Source organism: Corythoichthys intestinalis, chromosome 16 (genome assembly GCF_030265065.1).
Source record: "Corythoichthys intestinalis isolate RoL2023-P3 chromosome 16, ASM3026506v1, whole genome shotgun sequence".
Lineage (NCBI taxonomy): Eukaryota > Metazoa > Chordata > Actinopteri > Syngnathiformes > Syngnathidae > Corythoichthys > Corythoichthys intestinalis.
In genome coordinates, this window is record NC_080410.1 from 29,532,877 (window position 1) to 29,560,297 (window position 27,421).

Below are 27,421 nucleotides of genomic sequence, written 5' to 3' on the forward strand. Positions count from 1 at the left end.
TAGGTAGCGCTGCTCGACGCTAGGCTCTCTCTCTCGGCGGTGGGTCGGAGCCGCTGTCCCCGACCTCGCATGTTCCCCTCCAAATTCCGTTTTTAAATTGGATGCCCCGTTTGTAGCTCAGTTCGCATTCGACCGCGTACCCCCACTAGTGTCTACTCAATTTCCCCCTAAATTTCCCTGGCCTGGCGTCAATCATGTCTGGAGTGAGCAGCTCATTCGGGCCGGTGGCGCGGCTCGAGGGCCGTGAGTTCGAGTATCTGATGAAAAAGCGCTCGGTGACCATCGGCCGCAATTCGTCGCAGGGCTCCGTGGACGTCAGCATGGGTCACTCGAGCTTTATTTCGCGGCGACACCTGGAGATTTTCACCGCCAGCGACGACGGGACCGGCGGGGGAGACTTCTACCTCCGCTGCCTGGGGAAGAACGGGGTGTTCGTGGACGGGGTGTTCCTCCGCCGGGGAGCCGCTCCGCTGCAGCTGCCGCCCATGTAAGTGGAACCCCTGGATGCTAAACTACGTAACCACGTAGACTGACCGCAATAATAATAATAAAGCAACAGTCATCGCGAGCTAGTGGTCGCTTTTACTAAGGAGGGGGTGGGGGCTAGCTAGCACGTGTTTTAGCTTGTTAGCCTTGATGTGTATCCTTCCTCCATGTTCTTTGTTGACATTCTTGTTAGCCGCTTAGCCCGGCCTAGTTATAGCGCGCGTGGAAGCCTGTGGCCTCCGCCACTATTGGCTCAGGAGAGATTATTCATCCCCGTCAATTCATATTTTGCAAGCCCTCTTGTTATTCGAACAAAGATGTTGACTGAGGGACTAACGCGGAGCTGAGCTTTAGCTGGGTGGCGACGGCGTGTTTTACCGCTGGACGTAAACAAACCCAAAGCGTCTCCGCCCTCTCGAAACCGAGCACAAGTACTCCTAACATGTTTTTGGTGTTTATTAGGAAAATTAGGGAAACATACTTTTTGTCACGGGCTCACGGCTCTGTACCTTTTTATGTTTTTATTTATTTGTTTTGAATAATTCCCATTTATGGTGGGCGAATCCAAATTAAAGTTATCCGAAAAAGGTGACCAAAGTTCTGCTTGGAAAAAAATATTTCACTCTCTACAGAGAAAGACAACACTTTTATAATGTCCTTCACAGCGGAAAGAATCTTGTTGAATAAAATGAGGAAAAACAGAAGCGTAATAGTAGAGGAAAATGTAATAAAAGACGGTGCATCTAGGAAGTCGCCACCCGACATGGAGGTACACATTTGATCAATGCGAATTCTATTTTAGCCAATCAAATGCGAGTATCCCAAATTATCCGCCCTTCCTCATTATGTCATTAATACCCATTATCATGTGCACCTGTGTTAAGGCTATCAGTGCATGTAAATGCGTGGGTATAACTGACATCACAAAATACCTGCGTCCGTAAGATGTAATTTTTTTTTTTGGGTGTTAAAACATTGTTTTCTTCATTATCAGAGATCTAATTCACAATTTGCACACTTAAATACTTTGTGCAACTATATTTTATATAAATGTCATTAAGGGTGTAACGGTACATGTATTTGTATTGAACTGTTTCGGTATGTGGTGCTCGGTTCGGAACGGAGGCATACCGAACGAGTTTCTGACGTAATGTAACCCTTACTTTTCAAGGCTGTGAGTTGATCGGGTTACAGTTTCTTTGTGTAGATTATATTTACTCCGTCTTCTCTACTATAATGAGTACCAACACGGTAGGACAGTATATAACCCAGAAACGTCAACGGCGGGACTACGTGGCCGCCGTGAGAACGCAGTGAAACGCGGGCGTTAAAGTCGATCAGCCAATGCGCACCAGTTGCAGTGCGGCCGCGTGTAAGACTCATACCAGAAGCGGCTCAACGCGACGCACGCGAAAAGAACGGCAGAGTTTATTATTTGACGTGAGACGCGACCCTCCTGCGTCAATACTACTACCGGTAGCTGGGATCTGGCAGACCGGAAGTCTCTCGTGTAAAAATACAGTGGATCCGGTCGATTTTCAAACTAATATGCAATCGTAACCTACTTTTTGACTCCATCAGATCTCTTGAGTGGTAGATCGGGGCACAGTTGACTTGTCTTTGTTGATTTACTGCTGTCTTCTCTGCTATAATAATAACCAACACGGCCCCGTGTTCAATACAAAACCCTCCTACCACAACAAAACAAGTAGGAGCTAATATTCACATAGGAACTAAAGTTATACAACATAAAGTATACAATATAAATGAATACTACATCACATTTGTAAAATGTAAACACATAATAGAATAAATAATAGCCCATTTGAATAAAATAAATTGAAATGAGTTAAAACACCTGTAATTACAGTAAATAATAAGAATACTAGACAAATCCTGCTTACACAATTAAATTTATTAATTTCTGTTTGGCGCTTTAACTTGAGAAAATCCACCAATAAAGCTTTTGAAAACCGTTCATAAGAGAAAAAAAATGATTCATTGAGGCATTTAATTTGTAAAATACATGTTAAAATCTTTGTCATTGGGATTGCTTTTCTCTTTAGCACAGGACTTCTTTTTTCTTCTTTCTTCCAGAAAGAAAGCTGACCAATACCCGGGGTCTGAAAGGCAAATTGTTGTCGCATTATGTTTAAATACCCGCTACTTTTTGAGCAGAATTCTAGCTTTGTATAAGCTAATGTTCCTATTGTTAAAAGCACAAAGGTGTGTAATAAACAACTAGCACATTTATATTTTGCATTTTGTTTTCTTACTGTACCAAAAATGAACCGAACCGTGACCTCAAAACCGAGGCACGTACCAAACTAAGATTTTTGTTCACCGTTACACCCCTAAATATCATACTACTAGGGGTTGTTTTGTGCTTTAACCTTTAATAGGGAAAGTGACTAATTTTGATAATAATTAAAACAATAACTCCATAAAGACCCAGCGTCCACATGTGGTCATTGCATTTTCAAGTTGTATGTTTATGAGAACTAGATCCGTAATATGCAAATATTTTACTCTTTCACCGCCATTGATGACGGACGTCCGATCGTGTTGCTCTTTTCATCATTTTGCTGTGAATTTGAATTAGTTATCACTAGTAAATCCATTTGAAGTGGGAGATTGGCAGCAAGTGAACATTTGTTCCGCTGCTAACCCTCCCACTTCAAATGGATTGAAAGTCTATTGCCGTCACTGGCAGTCAAAAAGGAAAAATAATGTACACTTCTATTTTGTTAACCAAAGTATGTGAATGTTTCCAAAGTCAACTGTTTGTCTCGTAAAGATGACATAATCACATCTGTTGTGTGCAATCCAATTTGACTGGAAGTGATGGCAGCGATCCCAGTTACAATAGACCGGACGTCTATCACCGTCAATGGCTGCCAATATGCATTTTTTACACATCCAAACACCAAAGAAACGTATCAAAAGTGATTTTCGTTTACACAAAGGGACTGAAATACAACACTAGGCTGTTAAAAATAGCAGTCACAGAACTAATACTGACAAGAATAATTCGAGTTTCTGTCAAGTGTTTCTTTTCCAAGTCGCCTTTGAAATGTTAAAAAAAAAAGGATCCTTTTTCATATTCTATTCTAATATTCGTATTTGAATGTCACCCACTGCATGTTTAGTAAAAATATTTTAAGAAAAAAAGGAGCGTGCCTACTTGTTGGCTGCCATTGACAATGATAGACAAACCAATCTTGTCTAAAAATAAAATGTTTTTACATTGACCACACAGTATGTGTTGCATATTAAACTTAAAATACTATAAAGCCCCTTTCACATATACCTGAACACCTTTAAAATCTCTGGATTTATACGTGTAGCCCTTGTTTATTAAAGCAATTTCCCAGGTCGACTGACACAGAGATTACACAGACATTGACCTGATCGCATTGTAGTATAATGTCCAAGATTTACCCGGGATGCACAACGTGTAAAAACAGGCGTTTAATTCCGGGTCACGAAAGGCTGATGACGTAAATATCATGACGGGTCCAGTGTTTCCCCTAGGATTTTTTGAAGCTGTGGTGGTGGGCTGCATCGGAGTCGGACAGCCTCACCATGTCGTGCCACAGCGAATTTTTTTTCCTTCATTTTTTCCCCCAAGAAGAACCATAACAAAGATATATTTGAAATATTTCATTAGCCAGGCTAATGTTGTACCTCTCAGCTACAGTACATGTATGTAAAATGCGTAGCTGATTACAGCTACGTTACCCGATGTACTAATGCGACTTTTTTTCTCGTGGCAATAGTACGACTTACATCTCGTAGTGACTCAGGGTTGGCAACCCAAACTGTTGAAAGAGCCATATTTGACCCCCAAAAAAACACAAAAAAAACTGATACAGTATGTCTGGAGCCACAAAAAATTAAAAGCCTTTTACAAGCCTTATAATTATCGATACTAGCTATATTAGCCTACTATAGAAATACGTAATTAGCCTTCATGATTAAATGTTTGTTATCCCTGCAGTGGATCCTATAGATAATGACGCACCACGTGACTACTCTGTTGTACTATGCCACCACAAGTTTAACTTCATTACAATATTAATGAATTGAAAGAATGTTTGTGTCATGTTTGTCCTCCTAGAAATCCTATTAAAACAAAAAAATATATTTCCCTCCCCCATCTTTTTCCATTTAAAAAAAAAAAAAAAAGCTCCGAAGCATCGCTAAAGAGCCGCATGCGGCCCGAGAGCCGCGGGTTGCAGACCACCGTCGTAGTCCTCCTTTTTCCTTTTATTTGACCCTCATAAGTACTACATTACCACAACAATAACAGTCCTTCTGTCAACTGACCCATTTAGAGCACTGGGGGAATTCTAATAGCCGTGTAAAGAGTTTTACTTGATTCGGTGAGAAGGTGAATAGTTTTTCCCCCGTTGTTCGTAAACTAAATTTCCACACAAAGGCACGTCGAGGTACCATTAACTTAGCAAGGAGAGGTATGAGAGTCATTTTTCGAGTGTCCCAGAGCTCGCGAAATTTGGGTGGGGGGGGCGCATTTATCAAAGTTTCGTCAGCCGTAATTGTCTGAAGTTGACGCGCCGGTGTTGTGCCGAAAAATAGCCATTCCACGTGAAATGTCCCCCCTGACGGGAGCGCCCACACGTCACTCGTACAAACCGCCTTTTCTTACCAATCGATGGACACAGAAACGACGTTCTTGTACCGTGAATATATCATTTTACTCTGCTTGAACTGATAAATCGTTTACTGTGACCAACGCTCTGAAAATAGAGCAAGGCTTTATTTTGGGCCCCGCCTCTCCGCAGTCTCTCAGCGCAAGTTAGTCAAAGTTTGCTTTCCGTCCTAGACGGCCGTCCACCGCTCACTTTCGCCGAAAAGTCCGATCCAAATTATTGTAATGCCCCGGATATGGGCAAGAAGGAGAGAAGTCTGTATTTGCTTACCCACTTTATTGTGGTAACAATAATAAAGAAAAACAATAACAAAATAACAGCGGGCTGCTACAACATGCGACCGCTATCTCTCGCTATCTCGCTCGTTCTCCCATTCTTCCTACTCGTTCCCCTTGCGTCTCTTAAGGGGGGGCCTGCATAGTTACGAACATTAGGCTACAATACACAATGAATAGGTGTCCGCTGAACTCCTCCCACTCGGCTGCCGCTAGTTTGAAGCGGCCTTAAAAATTTTTTATTTATTTAAATAAATAAATAAAATACATCTCATTTGCCAGGCGTGGCGGCTTTCATTTTAGTGTGGCGGTGCGCCACAATCTGTTGAATATAGGGGAATCCCTGCGGGTCGATCGTCATTTCCTCTTTCTTTGCAGTAAAATGAAAAGCGGTAAACAAACGTCACAATTATCATAATGGCAAACTGGAAATAGCTAAATTAAACTGAAAACTAGAGGCGTCCGAAATTTCCAATTCTTAGATTATTGGCGATTCGGCCGTGGAAGATTCATGAACGATTCACAAACATCCAAATTCCGATTATTGAATTATACCAGGTAAAGCGGAATTAAAACACAGCGCGGTCTTTGCAACGCAATGAGGGACGGACCGAGAGTAAATATCATGTTCAACTCATGCAGCTAGATAATGAAACAATAATGCGGCCGACAGCCACTACAAACAACGCCTAGTTGCTAGTTGCTACAAACATACGGCCACATACGGCTACGGTAGATATCACATATATTTAGAACTAGACGCAAAATGACAGACTTGCCAGCGTTAGTAAACAGCCGTCATCTTAAAGCAGTAGACTTGTCTAGAAGGCTCTGTTGTAGCCAACCTAGTTAACAGTTTATCTAAAATGCTCCTAAATCAGCAAAATCTTGACTTGAATCTATCTTTAAATGGTAAAACAGTTTTAAAACTTTCACATGTCGAAAGTACACAGAAGGGAATTTATGGAATAGCGGGAGCAATTTTAATAACTTTAAGGGTTGCTTCACAACATTAAATTAATTGAATGTAGTTTAAAGCTGCTGATATAGAATGGGGACATGAGTATTATATTTACTGTTAACTGTTAATGTGATACTGAAATAGTAGTTTCGTTTAGCCTGAGAGGACTTATGAAAAATTCTGCAACTAATGTACAAAACAATAAAAGCGGGGGAAAGGGGGGGTATATCAGTAAGCGATTTATAATCGAATTGGAGCCTCTGAATCGAATCGTTAGGTGCCCAAAGATTTCCACCTCTACTGAAAACACCACAATTTAAATTGCTACTGGATCGTAGAGCCGAGGAAGATAGTCCATTGTCCTTCTTCGGAAATGTGTGGTGTATTTTGTTGCCGATGCCGACCAAAAATTACGTAATGTCTGGGTTATAAAATCGCGCCAGCCGCCCTCCCTGCACAGAGAACGCCGAGTCGCAAACACAAAAAAAGTCTGTGAAAGTGTTCCCCGGGTTATTCCCAGGACATCGCTCCATGTGTGAACCCCATGACCCGGGTAAATCCTGCATCACATTATTTACTGGGATATAAGTCTGAAAGGGGCTTAAGTAAACACATCAACAACCTCTCTAATGCTTTAATGATATTTTATCAATTCAATTCGAACTTGGATTGCTGGCATAGGAAAAACATTTGGGTTTTGAAAAGTATTTACCATAATGTTCTGAATTATCTTAAACCATCTGTTGGATGGATAGTTGAAAACTGGGACACTCGCTAGTCACAAGGACGATGAATAGTTCTCATTATTGCACATATTGCCTGCTACTTCTGACTATTCTCCTCAGCATCTGGATTGAAAGGTTCAACTCCATTAATCTAGTGGTTTGCTGACTAGGCCTGTCGCGATAACAAATTTTAGTGTGCGATAATTATTCTCATAAATTATTGCGATATGCGATATTATTGCGCCCCCCCCCCCCCAATTTTTTAAACCAATTTACAATAACACAGTGCGAATACAGTATATATTAATAGATGAAGTACACCCATTTAAACGCGATATTTACTCTTAAATTCAAATCTACTTTTTAAGAAATCACAACTAAAAACAATAGACCATACCTCTTAAGTAAAAAACAACAATATTTATACCGCACAGAAACACAGAATAAATAAAATGTGTTTAAAAAAAAAAAAAATGCACTTAACAACTTCAGCATTTAGAAAAAATTTTCCCGTCATAGCTTCTGCAATGGTGTTCCATAGGGATGCAATGATACAGTTAAGTCATGGTTCGGTACGAATTTTGATACGAGGGACATGATTTTCGATCCGATTCAATACATTTAATGCTCTGTAAAAAAACAAAAAACAGTTGTATTTTTTTTTTTTTTTTTTTTTTTGCTAACGAGCAAAAATTAAATTGCCATCATATAAACATGCATTTTAGTGCATAATATTTATGTGCTTACTTCTTACTGATATGAAAAAAAATTGCATAAAAGTGCTGAGAACAATCTTTACTGTTTGTAAAGTGAGGCAGGGCACACCGTTGATTGCTACAGCTCTCTTAGTAGCTAGGTTTACTACATGAGCAAGACATCCTATTTATGGTCCGAATCCATTTGTGTCACGTACTGAATTAACAATACTTGCAACATTATCTATAGGCACTGGTATGGATTGATTTGGCCTTCTTAATCTCATGTGACAAATGACAGTTTAGAATTCATCGATGTAGTATATGGACTACATGTCCCATAATCACTCTGGGCTCACGTAGCCAATGGCATGGGAAGTAGCACATCTAGTTTGCCATTTCATGATATCTAGTGTGTGCGCGCATTAAAAAAGTTAGCAAGCGCCGCTAAAGTCACGTCTGCTCATTACTACACAACACCAGCATATGAGGGCTTTCATATACAGGACGAGTTTGAAGCACAGCGCTCTTACCGGTAATTTCATTCAGCTGTTCTTTGTCAAAGTGAGGTTATTCGTAGCAGCCAAGTCGGTAACAATGTTTTGGCGGACTTAATTGTAAATATCCAGCGTTGTGCCGAAAAATAGCCGCCCCGCGTGAAATGTCACTCCTGACGGGAGCGCCCGCACGTCAACAACACCGGTGTTCTGCTAAAATATCCTACATCGGCAAAAACGTCCTACATTAGTCGAATTTGAGACCTAAAGTACTACCATGCGCTCTAAACTTGTTTTGTTTAGATGCATACAGGAATAAGGTACTAAAAAAATGCCTTCAGAAAATACTTAAATGTAGTTATATCAAATAAGGACGGTTTAAAGACGCTACGTGACTAATGTGGTCAACTGCTTCAAAGCTAACACAAAAAAACAATGGTTAAAAGTATGAGAGGGTAATACATGCAAAAAGTATCTTTGAGGCTGTGAAAAGGTTCTAAATAACTAAATAAAAACAAAAATAGTGAGTAATCGCCGCCTCTAACAGATATGCGCATGCGTGTGAATGCATGCGCAAGCGCCCTGAGCATTGTGTAGGACGTTTCGCCGTGTAGTAAGGAATGGCCGAACACCGGCGCGCCATAGATGGTCCACAGTCACTCTGGAGCACTGACGCGGCCGGTATACGTTGAACAATAGGATATAATGGGAACAATTGGCTCTGGCGCTAGTTTTTGGCGGACCTGGAACGAAGATGCATTTTGCGCAGTTGGTAACGAACTTTTAACAGCACGTCTGCCGCACGCGCACACACACGTGCACGCGAGGCGATAAATCGCTGCGGAAAAGTTATCGCCTCCATTTTTATATATCGCGCGATAAATGGAATTATTGCATATTGCGACAGGCTTATTGCTGACCATGTCCCGTCCCCGTCCCATTAGGTGCACGTTCCGGTTTCCCAGCACCAATATCAAGATCACCTTCACGGCTCTGTCCAGCGGCAGGAAGACGAGGCGTGAAGCCCCCGAATCTCCAGTCAAGCCGGTGCAGCCTCACTTTGCGCCGCTCACCATTAACATTCCCGACAACCTCGCCCACCTCATGAGTCCACTGCCCTCGCCGACTGGAACCATCAGGTAACTCATGCTAGCTGATGCTAAAATGTTGAGATGTCATTAACCAACGTGCCAAGATTTCCATATGTGGATTTTGCCTCTGAATTGGCATTAGACATGTGCTGATTACCGGTTTCAAGGTATACTGTGGTGTGAAATTGTAACAGTTTTAAAAACCCCAAAATTTTCCGTCATACCATCCCTACGGAATTAGCTATTTTTTATGTCCCAAAAATGCAGGGAGAAATCTCTCGCTTGCTGCTGCAAGGCTCAACCATCCCCCACCGGTTGTTGCTCAGTGTCAGTGAGTTAGCTGTGCTACATGATGGACGAGGTGAAACGCCTGAAATTTTTCCTACCATCGAAGAAAACAAAATCGCTGTTATATTAACTCTTCAGCTACAGAAAAGTTACAGACGGCCGCAGCTTAGAGGAGGAAGGCCAGCTGACATGTAAAACGTTTGCGAAGGGTGGCTGCTGAGGAGGCAATACCTCCAACACGATTTTGCATTTTTTACAAAATTAATGGCTAGTGAAGTCATGAACATTTCCCACCAGCTACGAGAGTTACTCCAGCGTGTTTAGTGTGTCTAGCGGTGATAAAACGTGGTGTTTTTTTTTTCCTCTCTGGCAACTGTGTGATACGCATGATACGAGTCATACACACATGCTTTTTATGGAAAATTATTTTTGTTCTGATGGTAATATTGTTGAGCTGTGGCTGTGGGTTTACGCTCACCTAAAGGACAGCATTTATTTTTAGAATATGTTCTGTATATATACTGTATATATGCTAGTATATTGTTTAACTTAACATTATACTTCCAATTTGGTAATATATTTTGAAAAATAAAAATCCTGTTCAATCTTTTTTACCCCAGATATCTCAGAGTAACACGTTTTAAAGCTGTAATTGCAATACCATGAAACCATGATTTTGGCTTAAGGTTATCGTACGGTCAGAAACTCAGACCCGCACATGCCTAATTGGCATTGAATTCCAAGATATCTTAAATAGGTCTTTGAAAGTCTCAAAATTCATGTGATGAAGTTTGTAGGAACCCTGCTATAGTTTACTTTTTACCTGCTATTGAGGGCGAATAGATGTCCAGTCCATTTTGGCTGGGAGGGGCTGGCAGCGATAGTTCAAATAGGCTGTGAATTACTTACACAAAAATCAATTGTAAGTTCTTAACATTAGGTAGATTTAAAAATTTGGCTTTAAAATGTGGCTTCTGACCCATCAGCGCCGCAAACTCGTGCCCGTCCAGCCCTCGTGGCGCCGGCTCTTCGGGGTACCGCATGGGGGGCCGCATGGTGAGCTCTGCTGAGCTGCAACTGATTAGCGACAACTCTCAGCCCGAGAACGACAAGGATGCATCGGGAGAGGACAGTCCCAAGGTGAGAGTCCCGACCACCACATATGACGCAACGGGTGGGGTATGGAAATGCGGTATCAAATTGGTACCGGTTCCCAAGCAACCTGTGGTAACCAGACCGACTGAAAACAAACATTTGTGTACATTTTATTCTATTTTAATTAACCCTTTAACACCTAAGCCTATTTCCGCCGAATTTGCATGCATTCGATGTTGCCTTTATATTTCAAAGAAAAAATTGTTTACAATGGCCAAGTTGGGTCCCTTTTTTCAGGACACCTTGAACTTCATGTCCAAACTGTTGTTTTCTTCACTGAACAGTTATAATCCACATTTTGGACCCAAAAAGACAACAAAAAAAAATCCCAAAATCTTTTTTCAAAATTTGTAATGTTGATGTCCCATTGACAACAAAACATGCCCGACCAACCGTTTTGAAGCTTGATAATATTTATTCATTTGTTAGAATAAACATTCAATAGAAAAAAATAAGATTGAATAGTTTTATGTTCGACAATTCAACACAAACAGCAGGTATGATCATAGGCGTTTTTGGCCTTTACACATACTATGGTCAAAACAGGTTATATACAGTGCAAAATAGTGAGAAAAAAATATATATATAGATATCATCTAACACCAAAGGGTTTGGAGGATATCTCTTTGAAATTAGGTGTTGTGCCCATTACCTTATCAAAAGTATATATGTACATGCAATCAAGCTTCTCGAACACACATCTACATAAAAATTGAAAAGATTATTGTGAAGAAAAAATATATATAAAATTGAAAAGTATTTTAAAAAAATATTGACAAGTAGTTCAGTTCAATTAAAATATTTCAGGCATGCGACCCAATAAAGGTTTTTTTTGTGCACTCAATAAAGCTTCTTCTTGAATAGGTCATGGAGCTGCGTCACACACAACGTCACACAGCCTACTCTTTCGCCGTTTGCGCGCTGCCGTCACTTCTACTCGCCGAGACGCTGACTCATCCAAAAAACAACAACGACAAATACGCCTCATCTTCTTCCTTGAGTTAATGAAATAATGCATTAGCTTGCGCAAAATGTAGTTTTAGATTCATTCTGCACGTTTCAAAGTCGCTCTCTCAAACCAACCAGCCGTTGCATGCTTGGCATGCCTCCCTTTCATTAGTTGGCGCCTCGCTTGGAAATGTATTAAAAATGATCACATTCGCTTCGTACTTCTTGGCAAAACAACGGCTCTTGGGATATGTAGTCCTTTGTGCTGCTTTCGGTTTTGGAGAGGACAAGAAATGACGGAAATATGGAGACAGATACATGGTCCATGCAGCGTTTTAATGCATATTTATGAGTGCAATAAAACTATAAAATGTAAAAAAAAAAAACCATTATGTCCCGTTTTTCCTGGTCGATTGACTTCAAATAAAAACTGGTGTCGACATCAACTTCCGCACTTTCAAATGAGACCAACCAGCGGCACATGGGTGACGTAATTACAGCGTGACGAAGCTTCAAAGACGATATGCGTAAACGCGTCGCTGCCGACACGTTCGGTGTTAAAGGGTTAATGTATTAATATGATGTTAATTGTATGTATAATTTGCCATTGATACTTTCTCACTGTAGCTTGACAGATAGACATCTCCTCCAATGATGACACCGATAATCACCATTAAATTCACTCAAAGTTAGTGTAACAATAAACACATGAAAACGTTTTAAATGCTGTCTTGTAATAAAATTCATAAAACGCTGGGACTATTTGGTGAATGATTTAAGAAATGCTAAACGTAAGCAAGCTAATGCGCTGATTGCCACTCAAACGCTAACCAATAGCTCATAATGCTACTCACTATCTAGCGCAAATTCTAACTACAAATTAAAACAGATTTACTCAACGTTGCGTTCAGTTTGCACTCTAAATTGAATGGAATTTTTTTTATATAGTGTACAAGTTTTGTGTTGTTTATTTTTTTTAAGTGTTGGTATCAGAACAATTTTAAAAAGTACTGAGTTGTAAACGGTATCGGATAAAACCTAAAAGATACCCAACTCTAGAGAAAAAGCACTGTTGTTTTTTGTGTTTTTTCTGACTATAACTTGAAGCGGAGTTTAAGTCACAGCCCCAGGCAAACTATGAAAAAAAAGTCCGACCTGTTGTTCAGAAAATACGGTACACTCAAAATTGTTTTCTCATTTTGGTTAGGACGACTCCAAGCCGCCGTACTCGTATGCTCAGCTGATCGTTCAGGCTATTACGCTGGCGCAGGACAAGCAGCTGACACTTAACGGGATCTACAACCACATCACCAAGAATTACCCTTACTACAGAACCGCTGACAAGGGCTGGCAGGTCGGTTTGCTAGATAACACCGGACTGACGGATCCCCACTAACGTCCTTCCTCTCTTGCGGCCGCAGAACTCCATCCGCCACAACCTGTCGCTGAACCGCTACTTCATCAAGGTGGCGCGCTCGCAGGAGGAGCCTGGCAAAGGTTCCTTCTGGAGGATAGACCCGTCCTCGGAGGGCAAGCTCATCGAGCAAGCTTTCAGGAAACGGCGTCCCCGTGGCGTCCCCTGCTTTAGGACTCCTCATGGACCACTCTCCTCCAGGTGGGCAAAGTTCTCGACTCTAAGGACATTGGTACCGTCTAAAAGATCACCCCTAAAATGGTAGTTCAAACACGCCGTGTGTGAACCTTCCAATGGTAAAAAAAACTGCACACTAAACATTCCTGATTTAGTAGAATGGCGCATGGAAACTCACCTTGTAAATATAGTAAAAAGATGCATAAAGTGCTTTGAAGATTCTGGAAAGTTATGTTCTTGACTAAGTTGAATGGTGCCCTATTTGTTGTCCGTCAGGAGCGCCCCAGCCTCCCCAAACCACTCGGGGGTTCTGTCAGCTCACTCCAGCGGTGTGCAAACCCCTGACAGTTTGTCCAGAGAGGGCTCCCCGGTCCCCATGGAGATGGACACCTCCTCCATTGCCCCTGCTGCCACCGCCCCCACCACGGTGGTCCAACCCAAACTGGCCGTGATCCAAGAAGCTCGCTTTGCACAGAACACACCAGGTGGGTTTCAGGATGTTCTTCATAGTTTGAGTGATCCATAGAATATACTGTAGGTGATAAACTCTTGGCCCGGGGACTTGACCCGGCCCGCCACATCGTTTTGTGCGGCCCGTGAAGATAAATCATGTGCATTGACTTCCCGGGAAAATAGAATATTTACAATGTCTGTGTCCCTCATTGAGAGCTCAAAGACTAGAGAATACTGTTTATATATATATATATATATATATACACTGTAAAATATTAAAAGTTGACTTTACTAAAAAAATATATGCAAACTTGCTGCCTTAAAAAAATTAATTTATGTTGACTTAGATGAATTAGATTTGATTAACTTAATTATTGTGAGTTGGCAGTACTCAAATTAACTTAAAACATTTGGATTATAGTCACTTGTTTTTATTGAGTTGGCAGTACTCAAACTAACTAAAATAACTGGATTACAGTAACTTGTTTATTTTGAGTGTACAGTACTCCCATCATATTCAGGTCAACTTAATTTTCTTGACCTAAAAGAATTCCACAATAGAAATTACATCTGCACATACTAATTTCATTAAAAACACATTATCTAACAGTAATGACCCCCAAAACACAATAAATGGAGAACACTCATTGGATTAATTCAATGGAATTAAAATTTACTTTAAAATGCTCAAAAGTGCATTTAATGAGAGACACAGGCTCCTGGCAGGCTGAACGGTGTTTGGTTAATGCTCAGTATCAATGAACAATCAGTGGATTAATTATAAACCTACTTTTGCAAACATTTTGCACCTCATACAAAGTATAAGTACCTAAAATAACCTTTTGCTACAGAAATTACTGAATAATACCTGAACTGCATCAATGTCCACTCCTATCCTGTAATTTCCAAAGACTAACAGGCGAGATCCTATTATCATAATTTCAGGACATTAACTCAGCATTGAAGACATGGCGTCAAACTAGTTTCCCATTACAACATGAGCTTGAGCTCTGGTAAAGCTAACAGTTCTGATTTCTCCAACAATATTAGTGATCAAAACTGGAACTACAATCAACATTGTGCCATGGTTTAAACTGTGCAGCAGTGATAAAATAAACATAAAAATACAGAACTCCTTTTAAAACACACAACTCAGTTCAAATTCAAATTTCACTTTAACACCTGATACAGTAAACAAGATACTTTGTTTTTTTCACATCACTAAAAGAGTAAATGCAAAACGTGTACTGGAGTTATACACCTGAGAAACCTAAAATCTTACCAAGAATATGTGTCATATTTTTATTCAAATTCTAATTTCATATTAAGCTTTTTCCTCAAAAAAAAAAAAAAAAAAAAAAGTAATTTCTATTCAAAAATATTTCATTAGTATATATATATTATTTTTTTTTCAATCAAAGAAAAAGTCATGTCAATCAAAAAAATTTGTTTGAATGCAAAAATAAATTTGTAAGTCAAAAAATATGTTTGAAAACTATTTTTCTTTGATTGAAATTTTTTTTTTAAAAATTCATTCTTTTTTTTTTTTTTTTTGAAACAACTTTTTTGATTGATGTAATTCTGCGTTTGGACCACATTTTGGCTAGGACATTTGTGTCTTTATTATTCAATCCAAAAATAAGTTGCTTCAAACAAAAAATGTATATTTTCAAAATAAAATCACTTCAATTAAAAAAAACAAAAAAAAAACAATTGTAGAAAAAAAGGTTTGAATGTGAAAAAATATTTGAGACAAATGGGTAAAGAAGTCTGCTTCTGAGCAGGGCTCCACAAAGTTGCACAACTGATGGTCAAATGCAGTTTCTCCACTTTTGCCTGCATCTTTTTGAGAGTGCCATGTCGATAGGTGTACTTTGAGTGCATCAAAAGATTTAAATGTGCAGAGGCAGTCCTTATGAAGACATGGGAGTTGGGATGTCCGAGTGTGGTATCCATGTTTTAAGCGGTAATGCTTAAGCAAGTAGGCTCTTTTCAGCAGAAAATGTGCAGTACTTGCAAGTCCACTGCATTAGAGAATACTGCTTTGGTTGACCTGAAAAGACATGATAATTTCAGCATTGAGAACTTGTTAGAAAAAAAAAAAGTTAATTTTTTTCTTAACAGTCACAAATTAAAATGTCCAATTATTTTTAACCACAAATTAAAATCTGCAATAAATTATTTTAATATTCACAAACTAAAATGTTTAACAATGAGTTATTGATTATTTTTGAACATTCAAATTGAGATGTACAATTAATTTCTTAATCCATCTGTAAAAACATTAATGCATGTTTGTTATCCCAACCCATGAAACAAATACAAATATTAAATGATTCATTGATCAGTGTATGAAACATACCTGTAATTGCTGAGACTGAGGTATGTGTGGACTTTTGACCATTTGCTTCAGCCTGATTGGGGGATGGTAAAAAAAGAACACAAAATTAAGGCAACAATGTCAAAATATAGGCACATAAATGACCAACCTTAAACACACCAGGTTGTTATGGCGTCGAGTGTGATCTCTGCACTCTTTCTATCTGTATTCCTATATTAGGTTAGACCAAAGTTAAAGTGGTGAAATAACAGGGGGAAATGTGATCTAGTCCTCTGATTTTTGCGATTAATGCATTTTAAAACAATTTCAAATTATCAGTGCAGTTTGATCAAACATGGAGGGGGGGCACTGCACATGAAGAAAAGCAAATGGAAGGGCAGATGACAAACACTCTAAAGCAGGGGTCCCCAAACCTTTTCCTGTGAAGGCCACATGACTTTTCCCTTCTCTGATGAGGGGCCGGGTCAGTTTGTAACAGAAAAAGTGTGACGATTGCAGCAGTGCCTAAATGTAAAAAAATTATTGTTTTTCAGAAAGCCATAATTAAATAACCCTTTCTGAATTCTTCTTGGAACAAAATAAAATAAAAATAATTATAACATAATATAATATCATATAATAATGAATAATAATAACACAATTAATTAAATAGATAATAACCAAATAACCCTGTCTGGGTTCTTCACAGAAAAAAGCCAGGAAATAATAACACTATTTTCAGGGGGCCGGACCAATTGTGGAGGCGGGCCGTATCCGGCCGGCCCGCGGGCCGTAGTTTGGGGACCCCTGCTCCAACGCAAGAACCGATTACGTTGGCGCACATAAGGTCTGACTGTGCATTTAGCTCTTACCTGAGCCGAAATAGACAGGCTGAAGCTGACTTAATTCTAGCACTAACTCTGTAAATAAATCACTTTATCGACATTTCTAACATTTTTACGCGAGAAAGTAGCCGTTTAGATCCACAACGTGCAAATTCGGTGCTACTCAAGCTAGCCGTAGTGATTAAGGCACTTCCTGTTAGTTTCACAAAATAAAAGACCCGCTAACGATAGAATTAGTGTTTTTATTTTTAAAACAGGAAGCGAACCTCCCCTCGGTCTAGCTAACTTAAAACCGCTCGGTAACTGTTTTAAATCGGTTTTAAAAACCTCTCCCATCGCCTAAAAACGTTACGAGCCCCGTCTGTCAAGAATTCAAAACGCCGGCTGGCATAAAATGGGAGTCTACCATAAACTGTAGTCTACATTTGTTTCTGAAAATGATGAGGTTCCTGTCACGGTCATATAGCATGCTTGCTAGCGGTGATATTTGATGTAATTGACACTTCTCCTCCCTGGCAGCACACAGGCTACTACACTACAACAAGACAAATCGACGGTTTACAAAAGAGTAAAATATGTACTTACCAAATCAGTGTGCTGAGGACAAGTAAACCCACAATGGCGAAAATAACTGAGAAAGGTGTTGGAAAGAGCGCGAAAGTGGGCAGGGCAGATCTGCGCATGTCTGATAGAACGCCCAAAGGACACTGGGTACAAGAAATTATTTTTTCTAATTTGACTTAACTGGGATATATCAAGTTAAGCAAGTTCTCCAACCCCAAATTACTACTTACTTATTTAAAAGTAGTGTTCACAACAGGTTGATGAAAATTGAGTTTAGTTCACTTATCACATTTAATTAATTTGAATGTTAGCATTTACAGTGTATATATATATATAATATATATAAAACGCGTCACTAAGTAACGCGTTACTGTAATCTGGTTACTTTCTTTCAGTATCGAGCAATCTAACGCGTTTATTTTTCCAAACATTAATCTGAATAGTTTCCTTAGTGCCTGTGCGTTACTATTTTGTGAATGCCTCATAATGTATGTAGAACCAAGAATACTGTAGTCGTGTACTAAGAGCATTTCAAATACAAATTTTGCTCTTCTGTTTGGGAGTGACATCACATGTCATGTTTTCTAATCGAAGGACAAGAAATAACGGGTCATGTGTATTACCATGCTGTGTGAGCGCTGTCTGCAACGGCCAAAACAACATAGCCTAGCTACCTCGTCAGGACGCAATGAAAGAGGCAGGAGAGATACTACAAACGACTGCATTTGCTCACTGGAAACACAGCCATTACTTCACAGTGTTGTCCAGTAAAGATGACAAAAATATCTCTGGGCGTTGCAAACTTTGCGCTGGGGCGTTGCAAACTTTGCGCTGGCTCAAAAAGACTATCGACCGCTAAAAACTTGAAATCTAATTCAAGGAACCTCTTGGAATTACAGCACACCGCTATACAACTCGAAGCACAGCCTGCAGGTCAAGAGAGCACTTCTACAGTTTGTAACCAGCCTCTACGTACATTTTATAGTTACAGTTTGTAACCACTGGCGGAGTTTGACTCTTTTTTTGGGGTCCAAAACATGTTGATGACACTGTTCTTGCGCAATTCTTGGTTCAAGCTCAGTTGTTGAAGCTTTTGAAAGTGTAGGTTTAAAGAAATTCTAAATATCCATCTTGCCTCCTCAGCTTTAGTTTCGGTTAATCAAAGCAAATGTCCGTCTCAGGTGCTCGTCACATGATCTGTTCGAAAAATAATTTGGATCCATTATGAAATACGTTGAAGAATTCTTGTTCATATTTTTCATGTTTGTTGTTTGTTTTATTGCTTTACAACTTTTATAGACATTATTATTAGAGCTGGGAATCTTTGGGCACCTAACGATTCGATTACGATTAGAGCTGAAACGAGTACTCGAGCAACTCGAGTAACTCGAGTTTAAAAACTGATCCGAGTAATTTTATTCACCTCGAGTAATCGTTTATTTTGACAGCTCTAAGCATCACGTTTTGCTCGGACTACTTTTAATGCGGGACAACGGGCTGTCACGTGCGGAGAGGAAGAAGGGGGGGGGGGAACTTACTGCAGCCGACAGCCGCCACAAACAACGCCGACGTTGCTAAATACTAGCCCGCACGATGCTACGTTGGTACAGGTAGCGTCTCATGCGTCTCATAGAAATCGCATGTATGTTGAACTAGATGCTAAATGACAGACTCGGCCGCGTCTGGGCTGCTTTAGTAAACAGCCGCCATCTTAAAGCAGTAGGGCGCTAAGCGCTAATAAATAAGATTAACGTTCCTGTTCTGAAATCACGTTAGCCCTGCGGAGGGCTAGGTTTCTATTAATTATGACCACTGTCGATGCTTGGCTAGCGTGTCTTACATACAGGCTTTAACATAACATAGCATTGTGGAGTGATGAGGGTGTAAAATAAAAACTTAATCATGCTAACTATCAATTTTAGCTCAGTAGTCATTGCTGGATAAAACACCAAGTAGCACTGGTGCTAATGTGCTCCAATACAGCCTGTATCATACATTTATTTTGAACACTGCAAAAACTCAAAATCCTATCAGGACATACAGTTTAGACTAACTTAAAACTTAACTAGAACTTAAAAATGGCTTGACACAAAGAGAAATTCAATTGAAAGACGTGGGAAAAAATCCAAACTTTTAAGTGATGTGTGTTATCAAGCGTAACGGCATTTTTAGGTAAGATATATATATATATATATATATATATATATATATATTTGTAATAAGATCTAAAGTTTTTTGAGTGAAAGCAGTGAATTAGTCTTTTTTTTATTTTTTTTTTAAATTCTAGTTACATCTGAGATGCAATTGTTGGCTGTTTTCAACAATATACATCGAAAATAAAGACATTGATTGACTGAAAATGGTTCAAAATTAGATGAAATGTCTTGTTTTCTCATGTATATTTATAATTGCTCTTCACCTAAAAATATATTTGTTTTATCCGATTACTCGATTAATCGATAGAATTTTCAGTCGATTACTCGATTACTAAAATATTCGATAGCTGCAGCCCTAATTACGATTACGATTCAGAGGCTCCGATTCAATTATAAAACGATTATTGATGCACCCCCCCTCCTTTTTTTTTTCTTTTTTTTTAATGTTTTGTACATTAGTTCCAAAATTCTTCAAAAATCCTCTCCGGCTAAACCAAACTACTATTTCAGTATCAAATTAACATATAACAGTAAACAAATATACAAAAATAACGGTAAATAAAAAACTCCAGTCCCCATTCTGTATCAGCAGCTTTAAACTACATTCAATTAATTTAATGTTGTGAATCAACTGTTATAGTTGTTAAATTTGCTCCCGTTATTCCATAATTTCCCTTCTGTCTACTTTTGTCAAAATTTTAAAACTATTTCATCATTTAAAGATAGATTCAAGACAAGATTCTGCCAATTTAGGAGTATTTTAGATAAAAAGTTAATTAGGTTCGCTACAACAGAGCCTTCTAGAGAGGTCTACTGCTTTAAGATGGCGGCTGTTTACTTACGCCGGAAAGTCTGTCATTTTGCATCTCTGTTCAATAATACATGTTCTAACACCGATGTCGTCTGTCAATTTGCATCTAGTTCTACATATATATGATATCTACTGTAGCCGTATGTGTGTAGCAACTAGCAACTGGGCGTTGTTTGTAGAGGCTGTCAGCCGCAGTCAGGTATGATTGTTTTTTTATTTAGCGGCATGAGTTGAACGTGATATTTACTCTCGGTCCGTTCCTCATTGCGTCCCAAAGACCGCGCTGACTGTGTTTTACTTCCGCTTTACCTGGTATGATTCAATCATCGGAATTTGGATATTTGTGAATCGTTCTCGAATCTTCCACGGCCGAATCGCGAATAATCTAATAATCGGAAATGTCTCACGCCTCTAATTATTATAACAGGCAGGTCTCTATTTTAATTGGGAAAGTTCAGAATTTTTGACATTGGGCTTTAAGTTAGCAGGGGTTTAATTAGTCGGTGGAGTTGATTTGAACAAATTCCGTGCCTTATGTGAAAAATTCAATTACATGCAATTACAATTTTCTATTGTCATTCTTATGTTAAAGCAGCAAAGTGAGGAAAATTGGTAAAAAGTAACTGATAAATTATTTTTAAAGTATCTTAGTTACCTTAATAATAAAGTAAATAGATTACTTTTTTAGGCGTACAGTAATCAGTAAATTACTTTGTCAATTAATCTGTGACAACACTGTTTATACATATATTTGAAAAAATAAATTGGACTATTTCCTCTATATTCCTTTTTTTTCTTAACTCGTTCATTCCCAGCCTGTACCAGCCATTGTGTTCTATAGTTACATGAAAACAGACGTTAAAAATATTAAAATGACTTCTTTCACTATAAGAAAAAAGGTTTGTTTATACTTTTTTTCATCAGTTATGAGCTTTTGAACGTCATAAATAACATTGTTTATACATTTTTGGTAGTGAATATGAGTGTATGACTACGTCTTTGGTGGTTAAATAAAAAATGTAAATAAATTAATGTAATACTTGCCATGAAGAGACTAAAAAAATGGGGGTGGTTGGCCAATTATGAGGTCTACAATGTCTCTGAACAATTCATCAGGAAAATAGTTCTCTGTTCATTTGACAATCTAATCCCTGTCAATTAGTCGATTAATTCTGAGCCTTCTACAAAGATGTGTTTGACACTGCTGGCATAGACTAACTGAGCATCCTTTCCCAGGCTCTCCAGTCGGCAACCAGCCGGTGCTGATCGCGCTGCAGGGTCAGCTACCTCAAAGCATGAAGCCGGTCACCTACACCATGGCGTCTCCGGTCAGTGCCGGCTCTTCTCAGCCGGTTCAAACAGTCCAGACGGTCCATGTGCTGCAGCAGATCCCCGCCACCGCCGCTGTCATCGCACAACCGGCCGCCGTCGTGTGCAAGAGCGAACCGCAGGAGAACGGAGAACGCGCCGACGGCAAAGGTGCTAGTTAGCGACGCGACGCTCGAAACGGCGGTGCGGGCTGTCATTGACAGCCAATTTGTGTGTCTTTTCAGTGAAAGTTGAGACTGTGCCCACCATAACAGCTACGGGAGCGGTGGGTCGCATCATCCAGACTTCGGCGGCATCCGGACCTCTGCAGACCGTCACTATTCTAGGCCAGCACCAGCTGCCCATCAAGACCATCACACAGAATGGAAACCACAGCATCACCACCGCCATACAGAGCAGCGGTCAGACATTATTGCATGTCATTACATTTTACTCTTTGTCTCTAAGATGTCTAATCCATTTGTTTATGATAAAAACCTTTTTCATTTGCAGTAAATTTTGGGGAATTGTTGGCATTGGACCTGTTAGCCAAACGCCGCTTGTTTATGTTGTTGTAACCAGTGAATCCAAAACCACTAACATTGATAATCTGAAGACTAGCTCTAACAGCGACTTTCCACGACTTATGTTTTAGTCTCCCTAAGACACGTTTTTAGCTCGTTATTGTCTCCGTCATGAAAAAAAATTGCTCGTCAACATAATATTTTTGTTATTGTCTTTGTTGACAAAAACAACAATAAATGGAACAGAAATCTTTTAGGAGGTGCGAGGAGTCTGATATGATGGGCTGTCTGAACGTTGACCAAGGGTGTCATTGGCCTTGAGCCCCCTTTCAGACTTATAGCCCACTACATTCCTGTCTAAAATGATGTAGGATTTACCCGTGTCATGACTTTCAGACATGGGGAGATGTACTGGGAATTACCCGGGTCGGACACTTTCAGACTCGTCCCGTGTTGGCGACTTGGCGCTCTCTGTGCAGGGAGGGCGGGATTGTATAACCTGGACATTGCGTCATTTTTGATCGGCATCGGTAACAAAATAAACCACACATTTCCGTAGATGGGCAATGGACTGTCTCTTCCTCGACTTATAAGATCCAGTTGCAATTTTATTTTGTTATGTTTCCAGTTTAATGTTGCTATCTTTCCTGTTCGCCATGTTGAAAATTGCGATGTTTGTTTACCTGCGAAGAAAGAGGAAATGACCATCGGCCTGCCATGATGTTTGTTTCATCAGCCTTCGGGCTGTTAAATGGCTGCTTTCACACATGCCGCGCCCCGGGTGAATCCCGGACGTTATACTAGGACGCAACCCGGTTAATGTACGCAGTGGCGGTCTTGGCAATTTTGGGGCCTTAGGCGAACATATTCAGGGGCCCTCTTCATGGGTCAGGGGTTAAAAAGGTGGGAAGGGTGTGGAGGAAATATGTTCCGGTACACTAGGGCTGTCCTAAGTGACAATTTTTCTCCTGATTAGTCAGCAGGCTAGTTTTACAATGAGTCAACTAATCTAATAATTTTCTTTTTTTTACTAATTTAGCAAGGACATTTTTTTTACGCTTATTTACTCACAAAACCATTTTTGAACACTTAAATTCTTTATTAAACTACAAATAATCATGTAAATAACAATAATTAATCACAATTAAACAATGAGGTTAAATGCTGATAGGATTTACCAGTGCAAAAGAAAGTAAACAGATTCAGAACACAGACTTTGCCTTTCCAACATTATTCAAAACAATTCTTGAAAAAAATTCTAGCATTATTATTATAGTATACTACTATATAATAGTAGTATAATAATAATTATTATTTGCCAAACATATTTGTCATAAAGATTGTCATTTGAAAGCTATTCTTAGTGTAGAATCTGTATTCTGTAGTATTTACTTTACATATTATAATATTAATTCCGAAGTGTGTGGGACTATAGCCTGAGACCGTTATTTATATGACGAACATAACTTGCTTGTATTTTGAAATGTTCACCGGAGGTGCGTTCGCTAAACCGCTAATAGCTTTACACTCCGTAAAAAAAAAAAAATTCTTCGTCATTGCTTGTGGTGGCACTAATAGATTTTTTTTTTTTTTCGTTGGCAAATGCTGTTAACCAGCTGTTGACTGTTATTGTATGACTGATTGGAACTGTACTGCATTCTTTCGCCACAGGGTGTATTGTATGTTGGGTGTGAAGAAGAAGAAAGTTAAAAGAGGCATTAGCGGCCTGTTCTCAACTTCTCCCTCACTGCACTTTGGCTCTCATGAAGAGCACGTTCGCTCATGTGTTCCAAATTAACGATAGCCGACGTGCAAAGGAGCAAGTGAGCTGTAAAAATAGCGATTTTAGTGGCGTGAAAAACGCAGGAGAGCTAAGTGAAGCTAACGTACAGCTAAGCGGAGCTAAGCAATGCTAAATGGAGCTAAGCGAAGCTAAACGGCACTAAATGAAGCTAATCGACTGATACTTAGTCTGTCGTCATGGAAGAGTCCATTGTAGTGTGTGTGTGTGTGTTGTGTGGGGGGGGGGGTAATATAAATGCAGCATTCAAATGGCTTTCTTTTTTGTTTTGTTATTTGTTTGTTTGGTATGCTGACATAATTATACAATAGTTTGGGGTGCTGCTGGCTCCGGTGGCCCAAGCCCTTGCTCGTTGGGGCAAGGGCAGCCGGTTGGGGGCCTCCTACTGGTTGGGGGCCTAAGGCGATCGCCTACTTCGCCTGAATAGTAGATCCGCCTATGAATATACGTGTCATCTCCGTGTCAGTCGACCCGAAAAATGGCTTTCAGACATAAGGTCTACCCATTTAAATCCCGAGATTAGAGCGTAGTTCAGCGTATGTCTGAAAGGGGCTTTGGATTGGTCAAAAGATTTAGTGGTCACTGTTGTTGGTGCCACGCTGATTAGCTTCTGTCACGGTCGTCTGGGAGTGGGCTGACTCTGTGCACGACGTCTGCTTAGAACTTTCTGTCCATCTGTAATTATATTGCGATGTTGTGACTAGAGGTGTGCAAAATTTCCGATTCTTAGATTATTCGCGATTCGGCCGTGGAAGATTGGAAAACGATTCACAAACATCCAAATTCCGATTATTGAAATATGCCAAGTAAAGCGGAAGTACAACACACTCAGCGCGCCGCGCGGTCAATGAGCAGCGGAGCGAGAGTAGCTAAACATCATGCTTCTCATTACCCGGCCCCTCGGGTAATGCCAATGCTCAACTCACGGCTCTAGCTCAACTCATGCCACGAGATAAAAAAACACAATAACATACCTGAAGCTGCTACAAAAGTACGTCATCCACATAATGTTACGGTAGATATCATTTATATAAGACTAGATGCACTACGGTAGCGGTAGCGTTTGCAGCACATCTACAAAAAGCTAGATGCAGACGTAGTAAACGGCCGCCATCTTAAAGCAGTACACTTCTCTGCAAGGCTGTTGTAGCGAACCTTCCAAGCAAACCTAATTAACTTTTTATCTAAAATACTCCTAAATCAGTAAAATATTGACTTGAATCTATCTTTAAAATAGTTTTAAAACTTTCACATGTCGAAAGTTGACAAAAGGGAAATTATGGATTAACGGGAGCAATTTTAACGGTTGATTCACAACATTAAATTAATTGAATGTAGTTTAAAGCTGCTGATACAGAATGGGGACTGGAGTTTTTTATTTACTGTTATTTTTGTATATTTGTTTACTGCTATATGTTAACTTGATACTGAAATAGTAGTTTGGTTTAGCCTGAGAGTATTTTTGAACAATTTTGGAACAAATGTACAAAATATTAAAAAAAAAAAAAAAAAAAAAAGGGGGGGGGGGGGTGCATCAATAATTGTTTTAGAATCGAATCGGACCATCTGAATCGTAATCGTAATCGAATCGTTAGGTGCCCAAAGATTCCCAGCTCTAGTTGTGACGTAGTTCGTCAACTGTCAGCATACTGGCCTGTTCTCATCACTCATTTCTTGCAAAGAGGGCTCTTTTGTCTGCTTACACAAACATTCTTTCTCACGCACTCTTATTTTAGACATTTTATTGTTGGTTACACTATGGTTGGAATATCTTATATTCTATTATGTACTAAAACAATAGAAGCAGGCATGTCGATGATTGAAATGCAAAAATACCATTTTCCTTCAATCCCCCTTTAGATTGCCTCTAAGGTAGGAGTGCTCATTGTTTTTTTACTCCGAGATCAAATTTTCAAGGAGGAAACCTCCCGCGATCGACGAAATCGGCACCCCTGTTCAAAGGAATCTGCAATTTTGATCACTGCCAGTTTATGATTAGGAACTGGAACCCATTATAGCTAACTGAAATGTTTTTCTACGACATACTAAAGACTTGTTTGTGGACGTTTAGGTCCATCTGTGGCCAGCCCACTTCACCTGCTCGCCGACCACGCCTCCGCCTCGGCGTCATTGCCCACTGTTAAGCGGCCGAACGGGGATCAGCAGGTGGGACCACCGGATGCCAAACGGATCAAAATGGAGGATGATGAGGCAAGACCAGCGGACAACGGTAACAGCTAAGGTCTTTGATGGAACCCCACGAAACCACAGAGCGCAACACCCCCACTGCATTACCCACCTGTCATTTCTTTAACTTACTCGAGAGTTCCAAAGGGGTGGAAAATTTCTAAAAAGTCAGTAATTGTATTTCATATTAAGGTTCATTTCTTGAAAGTTTTTCAGTCATTTTCTGATTTAAAGAAAAAGGCCAATTTCCAGGAAATCTTTGTACATTTCCGGAATATTTTTCTGAAAATTTTTGGAAAATATTCCCGGTGCTTTTCTTCCTGTAAATTTCTGGAAAACAATTCCGGAAATTTAATGAGAAATTTAATCATTTCATTTAATTTCTTGTTGGAAAATTGTCCATTTCTGAAAAATTAACCAGGAGATTTCTGTAAATTTCTGGAATGTTTCCGAGAAATTTCTGTTCCATTATACTTCTGGATGTTATTTTTGTTTCATAAAAAGGTCAGTTACTGTATTTCATATTCTTGTTAAATTTCTAAAATTTTGAAGTCAATTTCAGGATAAAAGAATCTCGTCAATTTCCAGAGAATTTCCAGGAATTCTGTACATCAACGAAAATCTGTATTTCTGTAACATTTCCAAGTTTCTACTCATTTCTGAACACTTCTAGAAATTTTCCAGTAAATTTAAATGGGAAGGCCACCTGGGGGATTTTTTTTTTTTTTTTTTTTTTGGCAACCCAACCTGTCCCGACTGAGGTGCCAAACGAGGAGCAACAAAAAACGAGAGAGAGAGAGCGGCGTCCGACGGACGAGCCAAACACGAGCGCCTTAAATCCACCTTAGCGCCGCCCCTCTGTCGCAGCTACCTCAGCGGAAGACACGCCCCCTTAACAAACCACGCCCCTTTGAAAACTCTTTCATCCAGACCCGCCGGGCGGCGGCGAGGGTGGCGGCCATCTTACTAAAAACAGCCACCCAATCAGAAACGGGGATGATTTCCCGACTTTTGGCAGCTAGCCGCTCAACTCGCCTTTTTCTGTCCTGCAACAGCGCCGCCTTGTG

General features: G+C 39.8%; 1 protein-coding gene across 1 annotated transcript; it reads left to right on the forward strand.

Moving 5' to 3' along the window:
* Window positions 1-26,871, forward strand: foxk2b (forkhead box K2b). The gene is made up of 9 exons (XM_057817447.1): window positions 1-487; window positions 9,257-9,451; window positions 10,678-10,831; window positions 13,002-13,148; window positions 13,216-13,409; window positions 13,662-13,870; window positions 21,771-22,013; window positions 22,088-22,264; window positions 26,239-26,871. Exons 1-9 carry the CDS (start codon window positions 195-197, stop codon window positions 26,406-26,408), a joined length of 1,782 nt encoding a protein of 593 aa, XP_057673430.1. The 5' UTR covers window positions 1-194; the 3' UTR covers window positions 26,409-26,871.
* The last annotated feature ends 550 nt before the right edge of the window (window positions 26,872-27,421 follow it).